We start from the raw sequence: 19,952 nt of genomic DNA, 5'->3' as shown, positions 1-19,952 counted from the left end.
CTGAGCCCAGCTCTGGCCGGGGAGGGTGGGGTATAAATCAAATTATTATTATTATTATTATTATTATTATTATTATTATTATTATTATTATTATTATTATTATTATTATTAAAATGTAGGTCAGCCACTGCCCCATAGGGATTCTTCTGGGAGATTATTGAGCGCCCCCAGGTGTCTGATGTAGGGACTGCCCAGATGGATTGCAAGACTCTCTTCTGAGAGTTAAAATCCATCGTCTGCTTGGGAAAGACTCTGAGGTGGACTCTTCTGTGAACTTGGCAAACAGGAGAAGGAGGAGACAGGAAAGGGATTTCGCTCCCCCCTTCCAGATGTGTGAAGCTGGTGAAGAAAACCACTGGAGTCACCGTAAGACTTTTAATTAAATAGTTATCAGGATGGATCCAAGAAGTTAAACCGTGGGACTCCCTGCGGCAGGAGACCGTGGGGGCTGGATGGCTTTAAAAGGGGGTCAGGCAAATTCATGGAGGGCTCTGCTCTGCCCTCCACACTCAGAGTCAGCAGCGCTTCTGAACAGCAGTCGCCGGGAGCCACGAGAGGGGAGAGGGTCTTGAGTTCGAAACCTGCTAGTGGGCTTCCCATTGAGGGCACCTGGTTGGCCACTGGGAGAACTGGGTGCAGGACCAGACGGTCCACGGGCCTCATCCAGCACATGCTCTTCTCGTGCTCTTAGTCAACTAGTTATTTTATGACCTTTACATATGACTAAGTGGACATTTGGAGCAGGAAAACTCACTTGAGTCCAGCGCCCAGTGCTCTGGGGAGCCTCACAAGCTCGGCCTGTGGGCATCAGGCCCTCCTCCCTGCTGTGTCCCCAGAGGACAGTGCTCAGTGGTAGACCCTCTTGGCGCATGGAGGTTCTACTTTGCTCCTGTGAGTAATAGCTGCTGGCACACCTGCCCCCCTCCTCCTCTCTAGCAATTTGCTCAAGCCACAGACACACACAGTATTGCCAACTGTTAACGGAAAATCCGAGGGCTCCCTTGGACAAAAACAAAGACACGAACCAGGATTACTTGGAGCAAAACAGCAGCCTGTAGGCTTGGCCTTTATTGAACTGTTGCAACAGGGTGCTCCCCTCACTTGCAGGAGAGAGGAAGGACAAAGAAAAATGCTGTGCAAGGGCTTATAAAGACTTTTGAAATTCCCACCCTGTAGATCAAGCCCACCCCCAGAAACATCATGCATACATCACAGAAAGTAGGGGTTGAGGGAGGAGTTGTGAAGGTAACCTGAGTGTCCTGTCACCTGGCTGGTTCCCCCTCCCCATGAGTACTTTCCAGGTGACAGAGGGGAGTTTGCAGTTTCCTGCCCCGAGAGGGAAGAGCTGATTATTGTCCTTTGTTCCAGTCCATGCTGAATCCACTCCCATATGCAAGTTCTTTGTGATCTTGATGGTCTTCTGTCTGGGACCATCAGGGTTGGCATAGCAACTGGGCAGGGCTCCTGTGGATGTACTGGGATGCTGAAGGGATTATGGCTGCCCTGTATCAAACCTTCCCCATTTTGTAGTCCTTCCTTCATGGAGTAAAATAAATAAAAGTGGAACAGTGCAAATCCGATGTATGGCTGATTTTCTATTAATTTATAACAGAAGCGTAGTGTATGTTGTCTGTGAGTGTGTGTGAAGTTTGTACAAACTGAATGAATGGGGGGGGGGGTTCCTGCTACACCACGTCCCGGGGCAGCAAACTCCACGGCATGGATGCATCTGGTCAGGGCCTGTGAGGACAAGGTGTTTGGCTTTATGGGCCTGATCCAGCACATGCCCTTCCTGCATCCTTCTCATCTGGAGAAGTCCTTCCTACTGGCTGTCTTTACTCTCAAACAGGTGTGTGGTGGGGGAGGATGACTCCCCCTCAAAAAATCTCCTAATATGAAACTGATTTTGTGCCCCAGGAAATCAGTTGCCTCATGTTAGAGGGGCAGCCCCCCTCCTTCACCCAGGTGCCCCCCTGCCTGGGTCTGAGGTGCACAGGAAGCCTGTAGTCGGGGGGGGGGTTGGATCTGGGGGGTGGGCTTTGGTGCAAGCCAGAAGTGCAGAGGAGGAGAGGTGAGTGTCTGGGGTTGGGGTTGGAGGGGTGGAGAGGAAGAAGATGGGGCCAATCCTGCCTGGGGCTGGGCTACACCTGCCAGTAGGTGCCATTGTAGCTGAAGGGCTCCTGGGAGACGCAGGGCATGGGGTCGGCCGGGGTCCAGCGCTGGACATGCACCCCAGACCTGCCCCCAGGCTCAGAGGGGCGCACGATGACTGTGCGTCGCGAGGCCACAGAGGGGTCTTCGTCAAAGAAGTTGAAGGGTCGCAGGTAGAAGCCCACCACGTTGCCTGGCGTGGACGTGTTAGGGATGTCCTCTGAGTGGGGGATGTGGAGGAAGCCCACCGTCACCCAGGCCACCAGGTCCTGCCGGAGGGAGAACAATAAGCGTAATAATTTATTATTTATACCCTGCCCATCTGGCTGGGCTTCCCCAGACACTCTGGGTGGCTTCCAACAAAATATTAGAATACAGTAATGCATCAAACATTAAAAACTTCCCTGAACAGGTCTGCCTTCAGATGTCTTCTAAAAGTTTGGTGGTTATTTTTCTCTTTGACATCTGACGGGAGGGCGTTACACTGGGCGGACGCCACCACCAAGAAGGCCCTCTGCCCGGTTCCCTGTAGCTTTGCTTTGCGCAGGGAGGGAACCGCCAGAAGGCCCTCAGAGCTGGACTTCAGTGTCCGGGCAGAACGATGGGGGTGGAGATGCTCCTTCAGGTCTACTGGACCGAGGCCGTTGAGGGCTTTCAAGGTCAGCACCAACACTTTGAATTGTGCTTGGAAACGTCCTGGGAGCATCACGAAGCATGAATCTGCCTGCCCTGGCCTGGATCTCTGTGTGTGCTCCCCCCAAAACCCCAAGTGAGCCGCCCTGCTGCTCCTCTTCCTGCCCCCCACGCCCAGGCCGCCCTCACCTGGTTCTCCAGGCTCTCATCGTTCTTGAGGAAGTTCTCAAAGCTGACCGTGGGGCTCCAGGGGTCGTTCTGGATGTAGAGGCTGCTGCTGGTGTCCTCGTTGTCGTGATGCTGGGTCACTGCTAAGGGGTACCTGCCGGAGGGACACGACCCCTCAGTCCCCGGGGCATGGGGCCAAGGCATGGGTGCCCCTGAGCCCACCCCATCAAAGAGAGGCCAACTCACACCCAGGCGCCCAACACCTCCTGCCTGCTGGATCAGGGGTCAGCAAACTTTTCCAGCAGGGTGCCGGTCCACTGTTCCTCAGATCTTGTGGGGGGCTGGACTATACAGGGGGGGTTGAAGGAATTCCTATGCCCCACAAATAACCCAGAGGTGCATTTTAAATGCAACGACACATTCTACTCATCTAAAAACACGCTGATTCCTGGACCATCTGCAGACTGGATTGAGAAGGCGATTGGGCCGGATCAAGGAGGCTCCCTTCTCCCCATCTGTTCCACAGGGGGGCAGGCTCCCTCGAAAGCGGGGGGCTCTCCTTCCTTGGAGGATTGTAAGCAGATATTTCATCAGGGATTCTTGAGCTCAAGGAGGAGAGATCTAGTGCCGGCTCCCAGCCAGTGGGGCTCTGCTCTGCCCTCCACACTCAGAGGCAGAGATGATTCTGAAGGCCAGGAGGCGAGAGAGGCTGTCTGCAGGTTCCCCAGTGGGGCATCTGGCCGGTGACAGTGAGAACAGGGGGCTGGAGCGGATGGACCCCCCTTGGCCTCATCCAGCAGGCTCTCCTTAGGTTCTTAAACCCGCAGGCAAGCAGCAAGCTTCAATGAAATGTAACCCTGAATTTTGGGGGGAAGTCAGACCACGCTGGATTTTGGGATGTTAACCTGGAACCCCCCTTTGCTATGTTAATTACTCAGTTTGGGGGGGGTGGAGTACAAAATGCAGAATTTCCAGTCCAAATGGGCACAAAACGAATACATACCTTTGGCACCAGTTTGGAGGAGATCCTAAATTTTGGGGTTACAGGTTAATGAAGCTCAATCCTGAATAGCTGCCTTGGTTAGAGAGAGGGACTGATAATTCCAAGGTTGCAGGTTCCATCCTGATGTGGGGCAGCTGCATATTCCTGCCTTGCTGGGGGATGGACTAGTTGACCCTCGGGGTCCCTTCCAACACTAGAATCCCATGCTTCTCTGAAGAAGGAGCCCAGCGCCAGAGCAGCACCGTCCCCACGGGGCTGTCCCGCAGCCAGTGGCGTAGCGTGGGAGGTGCAGGGGGGCCAGCCGCACCGGGCGCAACATCTGGGGGTTAGGGTTAGGGGGCGCAAATCCACGGGTTAGGGGGCGCAAATTACTTACCTTGCCCCGGGTGCTGACAACCCACGCTACGCCACTGCCAGCAGCGGCTCCTCGCGAGCAGTTCCTGTCTCCCACCTGCCACCAGTTTCCAGCCTTCTGTCTGGCCAGACCCCGACGGGGCGGGGGGGGGTGGAACCGTCTCGTCCATTCCAGAGAATCTCCAGGCGTGGGCGACCCGCCGCTCCCTTCGGCTGGGAAGTGGGGTGGGGGCTGCCCTCCCGCTCGGCGTCCCAGCTTGCCTGCCTGCCTGCCCCGCCCGCCCCACCTGCCGGGCTCACCTGCTCCAGGTGATGCCGCGCTCCTCCTGCCAGCCGCGGGGCAGGACGCGGTCGGCGTGCGAGCTGAGCTGCAGGCGGTAGCTGCGCCGGTGGCCCCAGCGGTTGGGCTTCGCCGGGTTGCCGAAGAGCAGGTAGCGGGGCAGCGGCTGGCCGAAGGGGAAGGCGGCCTGGCGCTCGCGGAGCCGCGGCTGAGGCTCCAGGCGCGGCTGCACCAGCGGATGACTCGGCTCCCAGGGCAGAGAGATGTTCTCCAGAGCCACGTCCAGCGTCTCGAAGCTGTTCTCCAGGCCTGCGGGGGGAGAGCGGGGGGGACGGACGGGGTCAGGAGAACCGGCAGGGGAGGGGGCCCTGAGGGTGGGGGGGGGCTCGCTAAGGCCAAGGAGGGCGCAAAAGGGGCCAGCCCCAGGGTTCCTCCTCTGCGGGGCCGGAGAGCCGGCGGGGGCCGCTCCAGCCCCAGGAGGGAGGAAAAGGTTCCCCTCTCGCAACAAGGGTTGCCAAAGGGGGCAGCGGGAATCCTTGGGGGCGCAACGGGGCAGGGGGCGCTGCAGCTGCAAACCACCAGGCTTGGAAAAGCTGCAGTCGCTGAATGAAGCGCACCCATTTTGTGGAATTAGTTAAACTAATCAGTTTTTATCGGAGTTTGCGTAAATGTGCAATGAATTGTCCCGGTTTGAATTTTATTACGTTGTGCCTTGCAGGGGGTTGGACTAGATGACCGTCGGGGTCCCTTCCAACTCTATCATTCCCTGATTCTATGCTTATCTTCCTGAGATGGTTGCGCAGGCCAATATTCTGAATATAATGCTTTTTGTAGGGTAGGGGGCACGGGGAGTAAGTTGATGGAACCAAGCGGGCGCGCCCCCCAAAAAATTGGTAACTGCTGCCCTACAAATTCAAGAAGCGGAGTTGGGGGGCAGGGAGACCCCTCTGCTCTGTTCTACAGACCTTGCGATGGAGCCTCCAGAGTGACGGGGGGCAGCTCGCTCTGGCGCTTGGAGGCAGAGGCTGGGACCCCCCCTTGCCTGCCTGCCTTCGAGCTCCTCTGCCAGGGGTCAAGGACGGGGCTTGGCCACAGAGCCCCCGCCCCGCTTGGCCTTCGAGAGTCCTGCGTTATCTCCCAAGGTTGCCTGAGGACAGAATGAGGCGCCTCTTGCCCCCTGAGATTCTGGACCTGGGCGAGGGGCGAGGAGAGCGGCTTGCAAAAACATCACAGCCGCCCCCTCCCTTTCTCCGACGGGGGGGGCCCGCCTGGCTCTTCTTCAGACGTGACCCTGATGGCAAGGGATGCTCGACAGCAGAACGGACACCCTTGGGAGGCGGCGGGCTCTCCTTCGTGGGAGACGTGGAGTCACCCCCTGCCGAGGGTTCTGTGATTCCTGCATTGCGGACTACATGACCCTGGGGGTCCCTTCCGCCTCTACGATGCTATAAAAGCAGCCACAGCTGCAAACAGGGGCAATTCCTCAGAGCTCGGCCTGTTCCGTAACTGGAAAGGGGGAAGGGGGACTCTTGCGACTGAGTATGGACTGGGCTTAGGCACTCCCTGACTCCCACCGTGCCCCTTTCTGCGAGCGAGCGAGCGAGGGCCCCACCTGCAACGTCCAGGTCGATCTTGTAGTGCACCAGGTGTGTGTGGATGTTGCCCAGCAGGTGTTCCTGCAGGCGGTTCCCGTAGCGGAGCCCCTCGGGCGTGTAGAAGGAGGCGTGCACGTAGCCCGTGGCATGCACCTTGGTCTCCAGCACCCCGTTGGGGTAGAGCAGGAAGTCCCAGATGTAGTCGTAGTTGTAGACGGTGGAGGTGGTGCGCAGGACCAGCGCGGCGCCCTCGAGGCCCGCGTAGAAGTGGGAGCCGCCGCGGAAGTTGCTGTCGAAGTGGCGGCGCAGAGGGACCCCCGTGGGCAGCTCGAAGACACAGAGGGCGCGCGGGAAGCGCACGGGTCCTGGGGCGTCGTACAGGTGGTGGGCGTCCAGGAAGGTGGCCCCCTCGGGGCAGTCGACACCGGGCGCCAGCTCGTGCGTCACAGAGCCCATGCCCCAGCCCACATCGATGTACTTGGTCTGCATGGCGGCCGGCGTGTTCCCCCCATAGATGGCGACAGCTTCCTGCACGCTCACTTCGTAGGCCACGCGCTCCCCATTGAAGCGCACGTCGAAGAGCTGCAACCCCGTGGACGTGCGCAGGCGGAAGGCCAGGCTCCAGCCGCTGTACTCCACCAGGTTGCCTTGCACCGAGTAGCGGCGGCCCTGAGGCTCGCACACCTTGGCGCCATGCACGTCCGTCGGGGGCCCCGCCGAGAAGCTCCCCCGCGGCACGAAGGTGGAGAAGAGGCTCTCGTCCGGGTGCGGCGGCAGAGGCACGACGGGCACGGCGCCCGAGGCGTGGAGCTGGGCCAGCTCCTCGGCGCTGCTGAAGTAGCGCCCGTTGTACCACAGCTTCTGCACCTGCCAGAGGCGCGGGTCGAGCTCCCGGTGGTCGAGCAGGACCTCCAGCCCCACCGGGTGCAGGAAGAAGCCCTCCACGAAGCGCTGGAGCATCAGCCAGGTGCGGCGCTCTCCCGAGGCCAGGCCCCGTGGGGCCACCTCCGTCAGGGTCAGGCATCGGTCGCCGCAGTTCCCGAAGCCGAAGCCCGAGGCGTCCAGCAGGAACTGCTGCAGCGGAGCCAAGCTCTCCGCCAGCCGCTGCGAGAGCAGCCCGAACTCCAGCTGCGACATCGGCCGCGCCGCGAAGGGTGCCGGCTTCCCCCAGGGCCGGTAGGAGGTGGGCGCAGGCAGGGGCCACACCACGTACTCAGTGACGTTGGGCTGCGCCTCGGCCCCAAAGAAGACCACGGCTCTGGCCCGGCGTCGAGGGCGGCGCCTCCCGGACTCCAGGTACTGCAAGGCGCGCCCTTTCTTCGGGGTCAAGAGCTCCACCAGGAAGAGGCTGTTCTTGGCCAGGGAGGGGTCTGGATCCGCCTGGAGGCCCAGCTCGGGCCGGCCCAGCAGAAAGTCGCGGACGGCCCGCAGCTCCGCCGGAGTCAAGTCAGAGAAGATGGAGACCCCATCGTGGCGCTGCGGGGGTTGGCCGGAGGCGGCCGCGGCCAGGAGGCCGAAGACGGCCAAAGCAGAGGACCACATCTCGCCCTGCGGGAGAAAGAGGGAGGTGTCAGAAAGGGGGGAGGCATCAGCAAGTGGGGTCGGGGCAGGATCCGGGGCCCGTCTTTCTCCAGAGTCTGACCCCGGAGTGTGGTGTAGTGGTTCAGAGAGGTGGCCGCGTAATCTGGGGAACCGGGTTTGATTCCTCGCTCCTCCACCTGCAGCTGCTGGGTGACCTTGGGCCAGTCACGCTTCTCTGAAGTCTCTCAGCCCCACTCACCTCACAGAGTGTTTGTTGTGGGGGAGGAAGGGAAAGGAGAATGTTAGCCACTTTGAGACTCCTTAAGGGGGACTTCCGGGGTGGCGCCATCGGTAACGGCAGACTCCCTCTGATCCGGAGGGACTGGCTCTACGGGAATCGGGTCTGTTCCACTACAGCGAAGCGAAGACCCTTGTAAAAATCACAGGCGGGTGAAGCCTGTGACCGTGGGACTCGGCAGGCACCTTTTGCGCCCGCCCCCAATCTGCAAAGGAGCCCAATTACGGGGTCCGGAGGGAAGCGGCGCGGTGCTGAGAGTCAACTGCTTCTTCCGTGGAGCGAAGCCGCACAGCCGTTACCGGAGAGTGCTACCTTTTTCCTGTGACAATCTGGCTACAAAAACAACTATCCGTGAGTAGGTTAATTTTGGAAATAAAGGAGAACAAAGACGTAATTTGATACCGAAGCGGGGAGGCATAAACAGGAAGTCTGCCTTCCGTTCTTTGTAAATAGAGCAAAGCAGTGAACTTGTAAGCTAAAACCTTGAAAGACGTTTGAAAAGGACTATAATTCTAACATCAAAACAAGCGATCTCCCCCCCCCCCTTGGCTGCAGGAGAGGAGGGGGGAAAGGTGTGAACCGTATTTCCCTGCAAAAAGAGAGAAAAGGAAGCTAAAATCCAGTGCTTAAAACCTGGGACAACAAGAATGCCATACTGTGAAATGCGCTGTTAGTGAATAGAGTACTTTTTGACCGCTAACTCTGCAAGTGAGATACAATGTTTCTGGCTGGCTTCTCCTGGTTTTAAAGTAACTGGAAAATAACTGAAATTGAAACTGTTGTCTATTTTGTGAATTGGGGGATTAAAAAAGGTTATTTATTTTAAGGCAACAACTTTTGACTGCTACTGTGTCCCCCTAGAGGAAGTTTGAAATTGTTAGAATAACAACTGGGCCAGGGGAATTTTCCACTTCAAAACAAATTCTGGCCGTGGGACTGACCTTGGGCTTTAACTAGAGTGTTATGGCAGATGAAAAAGAAAAGACAGAATTGCCTCAGGAAAAAACAACGAGGTCTGGTAGATCTTTTCGCCCAGACGCTGGGCTGCAGCGAAGAGCTTCAACATCTGGCCCCTCTGCATCATCAGGGCTGCATTTGTACAACCTAAACCTAAAGAAATGACATCCGAAGATGTTTTAGCTCAAGCATTAGGCAAAATTAATGAATCTCTGGAAAAACTAAGTAAACAAGTAGCTGAAACATCAATCAAAATTGATCAAAATACTACAAGTATCAACAATTTGGGACAGAAGGTAAATACTAATACAGAAACTATTGAGAAACTGCTACAGGAATCTACTTTGACCCGAAAGACAGCTGAAGAAGCAAAGGAAATAGCAGTTTCTGTAGAAGAGAAGATACTACCGATACATAAGCAACTTGAAGACCACAGATCGATATTGTCTATGATTGAATTGAAGGAGAAACAAACGAATTTGAGGATCAGGGCTGTACCTGAACTTGAGAAAGACAATCTCGCTGACTTTCTTATGCAGGAATTTGCAGACTTTTGGAACCCAGATTTGGAGAAGGAAGATTTTAAGATAGTGAGTGCTTTCAGGCTGGGAAGAAGAACAGGGTGAGAGACTGTTTGATCACCCTCCGAACAAAAGAGGAGAGAGACAAAATCTTGAGTCTGCACTTTCAGAAGACTTTAGAAATACATCAGTCAAAAGTGGAGATATTTAAAGACATTCCGAAATATCTTTTGGACCTTAGGTCCAATTATGGAGATTTGGTTGCCCTGTTGAGAAGCAACAGAATCATCTTTAGGTGGGAATTTCCCCAAGGCCTATCTTTTAGCTTCCATTGAAGAAAGATAAAAATAAGATCAGTGGATGACAAAGAAAGATTTTTGAAAGACCACGGAGAAGACCTGCAGAAAGAATCTGGAGAAGAGTTAAGAGCACTAGAAAGAGGAATATTAGACATAGCAAAACTACCTTTTGGATTAAAAGACTGCCTAGAGAAGGTGATACCACTGACAGAGCAGGAACAGGCACTTGGTGCAGTTGGAGGAAAAGTAAAGTAACTACATCATGGCTCTGCAACTATTAAGCTGGAATTGTAATGGTCTCAACTCCCCCCAGAAAAGGAAAAGTGTGTTTCATTTATTAAAAAAGGAACAATTGGACTTGATTTGTCTACAGGAAACACATGTGATAAGGCTACAATGAAAAGTATTGATAAATAAAAGACTGGGTCAGGAATTTATCTCATCGGATAAAGTTAAAAAAAGAGGAGTAGTGATTTATGCAAAGGAGAGACTATCACCGAAATTTATCTTTAAAGATGACCAAGGAAGATTTGTGGCAATTGAAATTCAAATACAAGGAGAGAAATTCTTAATAGTAGGAGTTTACGCACCAAATGAGGGGAAATCTGAATTCTTTAAAAAGTTGCATGAGACCTTGATGGACTATTTGGATTATAATGTGATTTTGATGGGAGATATGAACGGAGTGGTAGCAACACATATGGACAAGGCACAAAGACAGGTAGTCACTAAGGATGGCAGACTACCGAAAACCTTTTTTGAGATGACAGACAACTTGGACTTAGTTGATATCTGGAAAACAAAGAATCCCTTGGCTAGAGAGGGAACCTTCTTCTCCGAAGCCAAAATGACATGGACAAGAATTGACCAAATATGGGTAACTAGAGGAATGGCACCAAAGACAGGAAAAGTGGAATTTGCCCAAAAACCTGCTCCGACCATAATGCTGTGAAGATGGAGATGAAACTAACACCAACTGGCTCTTTCAGATGGAGGATGAATGACACCTTATTTAGAGATGAAGAAGTGACTAAGAAGGCCCAAAAAACCTTGAGAGACTATTTTGAGACAAATATGAACACTAATGTTGAAAAAAGAGTAATCTGGGACACAAGCAAAGCTGTTATGAGAGGGTTCTTGATACAACAGAATGCAATAAAGAAGAGAATTCAAAATGAGAAGAAGGATAAAATTTTGGAGAAAATAAAGGAAAGTGAAAAGAAATTGAGAGCAAAACCAAAGTCGCAAGAAATCTTGAGAGAAATAAAGTTATATCAAGTTATATATCAATACATGAAAATGATGAATCAGGAGATAGAATGGAAAATTAAACAAATGAGACAAAAGACATTTGAGTCGGCTAATAAATGTGGGAAATTGTTGGCTTGGCAAATGAAAAAAAGACAAAAACTAAATACTATTATAAATTTAGAAGTGGAAGGAAAGAACATACAGAACCCAGTTGAGATTATAAACTGTTTCCAGAGGTATTTTAAACAACTATATACACAAGGGCCACAGAAAGAAATTGATGTAGACCGATTTTTGAAAATAAATGGATTACAAAAAATCTCTCAAGAAAATAAATTAATGCTGAACTATAAAATAACTGAACAGGAGGTAGAAGGTGCCATACAGAATATGCAATTAGGTAAATCTCCAGGACCGGATGGATTGACTTCTAGATACTACAGATCTTTAAGAGAATGGTTAGTACAACCTTTAAAGGAAGTTTGTAATGAAATAATGGATGTGAAAAGGGCACCAGAGTCGTGGAAGGAAGCGTACATCACACTTATACCGAAAACAGAGACTGAAAATACGCAGCTTAAGAACTACCGCCCCATATCACTGCTTAATGTGGATTATAAAATCTTTGCAGACATTCTGGCTAAAAGACTAAAAAAAGTGTTAATGGAAGAGATTCATAAAGATCAAGCAGGCTTTCTCCCGGGTAGACACTTGTCTGATAATATGAGAAACATAATCAATATTTTAGAAAAATTACAAGTGAATATTAATACCAAGGCAGTTTTGATATTTGTGGATGCGGAGAAACCTTTTGACAACATTTCTTGGAGTTTTATGAAGAAGAATCTACGGGGGATGGGGGTAGGTCAAGGCTTTGGAAATGGTATGTGCAATTTATTCAGAACAAAAGGCTAAATTAATTGTGAATAACGTTGTGACGGAGGAATTTAAGATAGAAAAAGGGACACAACAAGGTTGCCCAATCTCCCCACTGCTTTTTATATCGGTCCTGGAGGTCCTGTTGAATATGATTAGAAGGGACCAATTGGTTAAAGGTATACAAGTCGGAGCTAAACAGTACAAATTGAGAGCATTTGCAGATGACTTAGTATTGACGTTACAGGAGCCAGAATCTAGTACCAAAAGAGTTTTGGAACTGATTCAAGAATTTGGTCAGGTTGCAGGATTTAAACTAAATAAGTTCAAAACAAAGGTCTTAGAGAAAAATTTAAGAGAGATTGAGAGAGAGAGGTTTCAGAATGAGACAGGTTTAACAGTGGTTAAGAAAGTCAAATACCTGGGGATTAACATGACAGCTAAAAACGGATGGAAAGGAAAGAGGTGGATTTGCCCTGCCAGACCTTAAACTTTATTATGAATCAGCAGCTTTTTGCTGGCTGAAAGAATGCCTGCTTCTTGAAAACACAGACATTTTGGATTTAGAAGGCTTTAATAATGTATTTGGATGGCATGCATATTTATGGTATGATAAGGTCAAAGCACATAAAGCATTTAAAAATCATATTGTCAGGAAAGCATTGTTTAATGTCTGGATAAGATACAAGGACTTATTGGAAAATAAAACCCCAAGGTGGTTGTCACCAATGGAAGCGAAGGCGCAGAAAAAGCTCAATATGGAGGCCAAATGGCCGAAATATTGGGAAATTTTGGAACAAGATGGAGATAGATTGAAATTTCAGAGTTTTGAAAAACTAAAAAATAAAGTGTGAGATTGGCTTCATTATTATCAGATAATGGAGGCATATAATTTGGACAAGAAAATTGGATTCCAGGTGGAAAAATCAAAATTGGAAACAGAACTGTTGGATCCCAAAACTAAGATTTTGTCAAGGATGTATAACTTGCTGTTGAAATGGAATACTCAGGATGAAACGGTGAAATCTGCTATGATTAAATGGGCACAAGATGTTGGACATAACATAATGATGGCTGACTGGGAACAGTAGTAGATAGGTAGCCGTGTTGGTCTGCCATAGTCAAAATAAAAAAATTCCTTCCTTCTATCTGCCTATCTCCCATTCCCACCACCCTTCTGAGTAACACCCCTCCCCACCTTCTCACTATATAGAAGGATCTGGCAACTTCTGTTTCAGTGTATCTGAAGAAGTGTGCATGCACACGAAAGCTCATACCAAGAACTAACTTAGTTGGTCTTTAAGGTGCTACTGGAAGGAATTTTTTTATTTTGACTGGGAACAGTTATGGACCACAGGTATGAAGTTTACGGCATGTAATGCCTTAAGAGAGAATATTATGAAAATGATATACAGGTGGTACATGACCCCAGTCAAGCTTGCAAAAATCTATCATTTGCCCGATAATAAATGTTGGAAATGTAAAGAAACTGAAGGTACATTGTTTCACCTTTGGTGGACGTGCCCAAGGATTAAGGCTTTCTGGGAGATGATCTATAATGAAATGAAAAACATATTTAAATATACCTTTCTGAAGAAACCAGAGGCCTTTCTCCTGGGCATAGTCGGCCAATTGGTGCTAAAGAAGGATAGAACTTTATGTATGCCACAACAGCAGCAAGAATACTCATCGCAAAGTACTGGAAGACACAAGATCTACCCACTCTGGAAGAATGGCAGATGAAGGTGATGGACTACATGGAACTGGCGGAAATCACTGGTAGAATCCGAGACCAGGGAGAAGAGTCAGTGGAAGAAGATTGGAAGAAATTTAAAAACTATTTACAGAAATACTGCAAAATTAATGAATGTTAGAATGATGTCAGAATGAAGTTAAGTGGTTTTAGCAGCACTGTTACAAAGGAGTATGTAAAAATGGTTTGTTAACAGGTGAGAATCCAAAGTTACAATATATTAAGTTAAAGGATGAGGATAAAAGCAAAGAGGGAAAGGATTTGCTGAATTAACTAACTGAACTGGAATACAAAAAAGGGAGGTGTGAGGAGGTCAGGGAAACAAGTAAATGAAAGACAAGACATGGAAAGATTGATTTGTTTTTAAGTGTTTTTATTTTTCTGTATTTTGTATTTTTTCTTTTCTTTCCCCCCCTCTTTCTTATTTTTGTAACCTTGTTTGAAATTTTAATAAATATCATTTTAAAAAGAGAGAGAGAGAGAGACTCCTTAAGGGGCGTGAAAGGCGGGACATCAAATCCAAACTCTTCTTCTTCTTCTTCTTCTTCTTCTTCTTCTCAGTCTTGGCTACACTGAGTGGCAGCCGTAGCTCTCGGGGTCTCAAGTGTGGGAGATGGCAGTCCAGCAAGGATGTTCTTGCTACTTAGCAGAGACTCAGACCACAGAAAATGTAATTGGTAGAGTCGGGTACATGAAAAGGGAGAGCCAGCTCGCATCCTAGCCGGCTGAATAGACGGCTCCACAACCTTCTTCAATTCTGCTGCTAAGGGGGGGGGGGTGTTTAACGCTACTCAGCCCACAAATGTGGGTGCCTGGAGGGATAAGTCGAATTTGTATATCGTCTCCTACCTATTAAAACCTGCCCCGCATCAAGCAAGGGTCTTGCTCATCCCAAGTTGGAGATGCCCTTGCCGAGTGAACCCGGGATCTTCTTTCCGCGTGGAAGGGAGGACCCTGTCCCACTCCAAGTCGTCAAGAGCCAGCAGAAAACTCTGCTTTTAATTAAGGGTGAAGTCTCCGATCCAGTTTGGACATGGAAACCTCCCTACAAGTAGCTATCGTACGAATGGGGTTTTTTGGGCGGGGGGGGGGAGCAGCGCCCACAAAGGGAGGGCTAGAGAGTCTTTAACCCTTCCCTGCCTTGCATGCTGCCATCCCAGGTCTGGATCAGCCCCACCCCCGCTACTTGCGGTGGGAGAAATTCTCCCACTGGTGGCACCGCGAAGCAGAGCTGAGCAGTTCGTCCAGGGAAGCTCAGCTTTGGGCCGCCCCGACGGAGCCGAGCGCAAGGCTTTGCAAAACCTCCTCTCCCGCTTTGCTGAATGTGAACTGCCTGGCAGCGCCTCCTGATCACAGCTGAGCCGCTGCGCAGTGGCGTAGCGTGGGTTGTCAACACCCGGGGCAAGGCAAGTAATTTGCGCCTCCTAACCCGTGGATTTGCGCCCCCTAACCCGTGGATTTGCGCCTCCTAACCCGTGGATTTGCGCCCCCTAACCCTAACCCCCAGGTGTTGCGCCCGGTGCCGCCGGCCCCCCCTGCACCCCCCACGCCCGGTGCGGCCGGAATCTCCCGGGGTAAAAGTCTGTGGACTTCAATCTGCTGTAAAGCGCAGAACGAGGGTTTTGTTTTCATCTTTTAGACAACTTATCTGAATTCAGATATTGCAACATCTCCCTTGTTTTCTTGCTTTACTTTGATAGCGGGTGAAACGGAGTTCTTGGGGAGGGTCGTAATGGGAAGAGGAGGCCTGGAGGGTCTCAGGGAATCATAGAGTCGGAAGGGACCCCAAGGGCCATCTAGCTCACCCCCCGGCCACGCAATGCCTCGCCTCTCCCTCTTCCAGCCTCGTAGAGCGGCTGCCAAGAATCCGCTCTGACGGCAGGGTCGCCACTTTGCAACGGGCCACGAGATATTTTTGGAGGGCCGGCCTGACTCTTCGCTTTTGCGGAACTCTGAAGTGCTATAGAAATAACAAATATCTCCAGGAAGGGGTGTCCCCCCCCCCTGAGTAATAGCAGAGTGCCTTTTTCTCAGCCCTGAGTAATAGCTGGAAGTCTTTGAACCAGAAAGCGTGGCTCCGAAGCAAGTGGGATCCCCAGACCATGTCCCCCTCAGATGCCTCCGGGGTCAGACCAGCAGCGGGGGGGGGGGGGAGAGAGAGAAACGGGGTGACAGCAGAGGGACAAAGGTGGGAGGGGGAGGCCCAGGTGGGTTTTGGAAGGGCCTGCAAATCCCAGTGTTAACAGGGCAGCACTAACATATTAGAGAAAACCCGTCTGCTTGCATCTCAGGAGTGAGCCCCCTCTGGGACAGAAAACCACAGACTCCCGTGCCATGTGGGGCACCGTGGACTTGGCAGGAGGGAAGGTGCCCTAAGGAAACCAGACAAATGCCCTCCCTGGAGCTTTGACCCTCCTTGCCCCTCTGTGCTGCCCCGGGGGGCACCTCTGGAGCAGGGGTGCAGCCCTGGCTCTGAGTTGGATCCCCGGAGCCCCCTCCCTAGAGGTGCCCCTTACCTGTCCAGCTCCTTGACGCTGCTCTCCTCTCAGGGCTGCTTAGGCTGGGTGCTCCTGCGGGGAGCCCTGAGTTATCAGACCTGGGAGAAGGAGGGAGGGGCGGGGAAGGCTGGCCAAGAAAGGCAGCGATTGGCTGCTGCTGGGCAGTGGGTGGGGCTGAGTAGCAGGTGCCTGGAGGGGGGGGGCTGCTCCCAGAGCTCCTGGGAGCTGGCAGGGTGCAGGGCGGGCACACATAGAATCCTAGAGTTGGAAGAGACCACAAGGGCCATCGAGTCCAACCCCCTGCCAAGCAGGAAACACCATCAGAGCACTCCTGACATATGGTTGTCAAGCCTCTGCTTAAAGACCTCCAAAGCAGGAGACTCCACCAAACTCCTTGGCAGCAAATTCCACTGTTGAACAGCTCTTACTGTCAGGAAGTTCTTCCTACTGTTTAGGTGGAATCTTCTTTCTTGTAGTTTGGCTCCATTGCTCCGTGTCCGCTTCTCTGGAGCAGCAGAAAACAACCTTTCTCCCTCCTCTATGTGACATCCTTTGATATATTTGAACATGGCTATCATATCACCCCTTAACCTCCTCTTCTCCAGGCTAAACATGCCCAGCTCCCTTAGCCGTTCCTCATAAGGCATCGTTTCCAGACCTTTGACCATTTTGGTTGCCCTCCTCTGGACACGTTCCAGTTTGTCAGTGTCCTTCTTGAACTGTGGTGCCCAGAACTGGACACAGTACTCCAGGTGAGGTCTGACCAGAGCAGAATACAGTGGCACTATTACTTCCCTTGATCTAGATGCTATACTCCTATTGATGCAGCCCAGAATTGCATTGGCTTTTTTAGCTGCTGCGTCACACTGTTGGCTCATGTCAAGTTTGTGGTCAACCAAGACTCCACACAGGCATGGCAAAAGGTCAGAGAGCCAGGGCAGGCACCCAGGCCTGGCAAAAAAGCTGCTCAAAAGTTCTTTTCAATGCCTCCTGTGATCCAGGGCTCAGGATCCACCCTAGAAAAATGTTTTGAACCTGAAAGGGGGGCGAGGAGAAAAAGGAGAGCCCCCCCTCAGGGTGGGTCAGCAGCGGCAGCAGCAAGAGGGTTGCCTCCCAGGGCAGCTGGGTCTCCTCTCTCCCATGGTTTGGATCTTGCCCAGGACGGTGGAGGGTCCCCTTCCTCAGGGGGCTCCTAGGAAAGGGCAGACCCCAGGGAATAAGAGCATCATAGGGTCACAGAACCAAAGGGTCATCTAGTCCAACCCCCGCAACTCAAGAATCCCTGGCAGGGACGTCACTTCTTCCTTCGCGGTCGGAGGAGGAGAAGGCAAGATGATCCCGCTGGTGGAGGTTTCCCCGCTGATCAAGTTCGGCAGGTATTCTGCACTGCTCATTGGGATAGTCTGTGGAGAGAAAAGACAGGACTATTTGAAGCCTATTGCTGAGGAGGAAAGGAGAACAGAAGCAGAGGAGGAGAAGAAGCGTCAGGAAAAGGAACGAACTGCAAAAGCTCTGGCAGACGCTAAGGACGATTCAGTGCTGAAATAAACCTGCTTGATCTTCATCTTCACCTTTTAATATCCAATGTATGAAATTTTGAAGTGGTTGATCTCAAGTGTCAAATACAAACTTATTTACATCAATAAACAGTTGCTGGGGGGGGGGGAGAATCCCTGGCAGAGGCCCACTCAACCTGTGCTTTCAAATCTCCAGGGAAGGAGAGCCCACCACCTCCCAAAGGAGACTGTTCCACTGCCCAACAGCTCTGACTGTCAGAAAGTTCTTCCTGCTGTTTAGTCAGAATCACCTCTCTTGAAACTTGCTCCCTCCTCCATGGGACATCCCTGAAGATATTGGAAGGTGGCTCCCAGATCTCCTCACAGCCTCCTCTTTTCCAGGCTAGACATCTCCAGCTCCTTCGACTGCTCCTCATCAGGCTTAGTTTCCAGACCCCTGATCATCTTGGCTGCCCTCCTCTGCCCACATTCCAGCTGGCCACCATCCTTCTTAAATTGTGGCTCCCAGGACTCCAGGTGGGGTCTGACCAAGGCAGAAGAGAGCCAGACTATTACTTCCCTTGCTCTGGAGACTAAAATTCACCTTTTTTGCTGCTGGATCACACGGTGGACTCATGTCAAGCTTGTGGTCCACCAAGACCCCTAAGTCCTTTCCCCACGTAGACTGAGTGCGGTGGCAGACTGAGATGGCAGAGGGGGCCCACGCAAGCCCCTGACTTGTTCAGGGTGAGGTGGATTCTCACAAAAGCAGGCTGCCCCCTCCGGCGGTGTGGATTTTGTCTTGGAGACAGACCACCATATGGAAGGAGTCAACTCAGCAGCTCTGCATTTCCCCCATTTTGCCCGGACTGCCACTTTTGGAGGGATACAACCTCACTCCTGCCACCAACCTGACCCCAGTACCAGATCCAAAAAAGAAAAAACTAGCACTTTGTCAGGCACCACATTATACCCCTTCCACATTGGTAAGAAACTGGTGTTTCAGGGAGGCAGCAGCTACACTTTGGAACTCCCTGCCACTTGACATCAGGCAGCGGTCTTCGCTGGACTCTTTTTGCTACCTGCGAAATTTCAGCCTAAAGGAAACACAAGGCAAATTGTGGGAATCATCAGTGGAAGAGACTGAGAAGGAAGTGGCTTCTCCTTCCTTGTAGGTTTTTAAGCAGAGGTTGGCTGGCCACCGGTCAGGGATGCTTGGGCTGAGATGCCTGCGCTGTGAGCGGGTGGCCTAGAGGACTCCACAGTCTGTGATTCTGTTAACAGTGACGTGTCATTTGCAGACCACAAACAGGAGAAGCAGCAACAGCAGGGAAGACCAGTTGTGTTTGATGGCGTGGTGTTTATTCTGCACAAATAGTATTGCCACGGGACGCAGGTGGCGCTGTGGGTTAAACCACAGAGCCTAGGACTTGCCGATCAGAAGGTCGGCGGTTCAAATCCCCACGACAGGGTGAGCTCCAGTTGCTCAGTCCCTGCTCCTGCATGTTGACAAGCTGGAAGGTGGGTGGGGGAGGGCGACCAAGATGATGAAGGGTCTGGAAACTAAGCCTGATGAGGAACGGTTGAAGGAGTTGGGTATGTTTACCTTGGAAAAGAGGAGACTGAGGGGAGACAGGAGAGCCACCTTCCCATATCTCAAGGGCTGCCACATGGCAGATGGAGCAAGCTTGTTTTCTGCTCCAGAGGGCAGGACTCGAACCCATGGCTTCAAGTTACAAGAAAGGAGATTCCGACTCAACACAGTAAGAACGGTCTCCCTTGGCAGGAGGTGGACCCTCCTTCCTCGAGGGTTTCTAAGCAGAGGTTGGATTCCTTTCACGCAGATTCCTGCTTTCCCAGGGGTTGGGACAGCAATAAGGAACCCCACAAACCCCTGGGTTGCAAAGAGAACGTCAGCAACGTCCAGGCAACACGATGACTGTGTACATACGCAATAGAGAATCTTGATAGAATTCCTTCCAACCATAAATTCCTTCAAACGGGGGTTGGGCTAGATGATCCTTGGGGTCCCTTCCAGCTCTACAATTCCACTCCCACAAGAAGCCCCCTCAGAAGGCTTTGCCTGAAGGGGCCAAGGGCTTTGCGGCCAAAGTGCGTCACTTGTCACTTATTTGATTGATTGGTTGCATTTATATCTCGCTTTTCCTCCAAGCAGCATACCTAGCTTTCCTCCTCCCCATCTTATCCCACAACAACCCCATGAAATAGGCCAGGATGAGGCCTTACTGGCCCCCAAGCCACCCACTGATCTTCATGGCTCAGCGGGAGGATTTGAAC

The 19,952-nt window shown here is 51.6% G+C and overlaps 2 protein-coding genes and 1 pseudogene across 4 annotated transcripts in view; 2 read left to right on the top strand and 1 right to left on the bottom strand.

Annotated features, from left to right (window-relative positions):
* Positions 1–19,952, top strand: part of LOC308569938 (autophagy-related protein 9A-like) — a 266,030-nt gene that overhangs the window by 179,931 nt on the left and 66,147 nt on the right. The window lies entirely within an intron of this gene.
* AOC1 (amine oxidase copper containing 1) lies at positions 118–16,237 on the bottom strand. The gene is made up of 5 exons (XM_081164209.1): positions 16,177–16,237; positions 6,202–7,732; positions 4,610–4,898; positions 2,974–3,106; positions 118–2,420 (listed from the first exon to the last, which is right to left on the bottom strand). The coding sequence occupies exons 2-5, from the start codon at positions 7,724–7,726 to the stop codon at positions 2,142–2,144; spliced, it is 2,226 nt and encodes a 741-aa protein (XP_081020335.1). The 5' UTR covers positions 7,727–7,732; positions 16,177–16,237; the 3' UTR covers positions 118–2,141.
* Positions 17,455–17,815, top strand: LOC308569956 (ATP synthase subunit e, mitochondrial pseudogene; annotated as a pseudogene). The gene has a single exon. The product of its transcript is annotated as an ATP synthase subunit e, mitochondrial pseudogene (transcript).

Source organism: Podarcis bocagei (assembly GCF_964188305.1).
Source record: "Podarcis bocagei genome assembly, chromosome: 12".
NCBI classification, from domain to species: Eukaryota; Metazoa; Chordata; class Lepidosauria; order Squamata; family Lacertidae; genus Podarcis; species Podarcis bocagei.
Note: the sequence above shows the minus strand (reverse complement) of the source record. Positions and strands in the feature narration are given on the sequence as shown.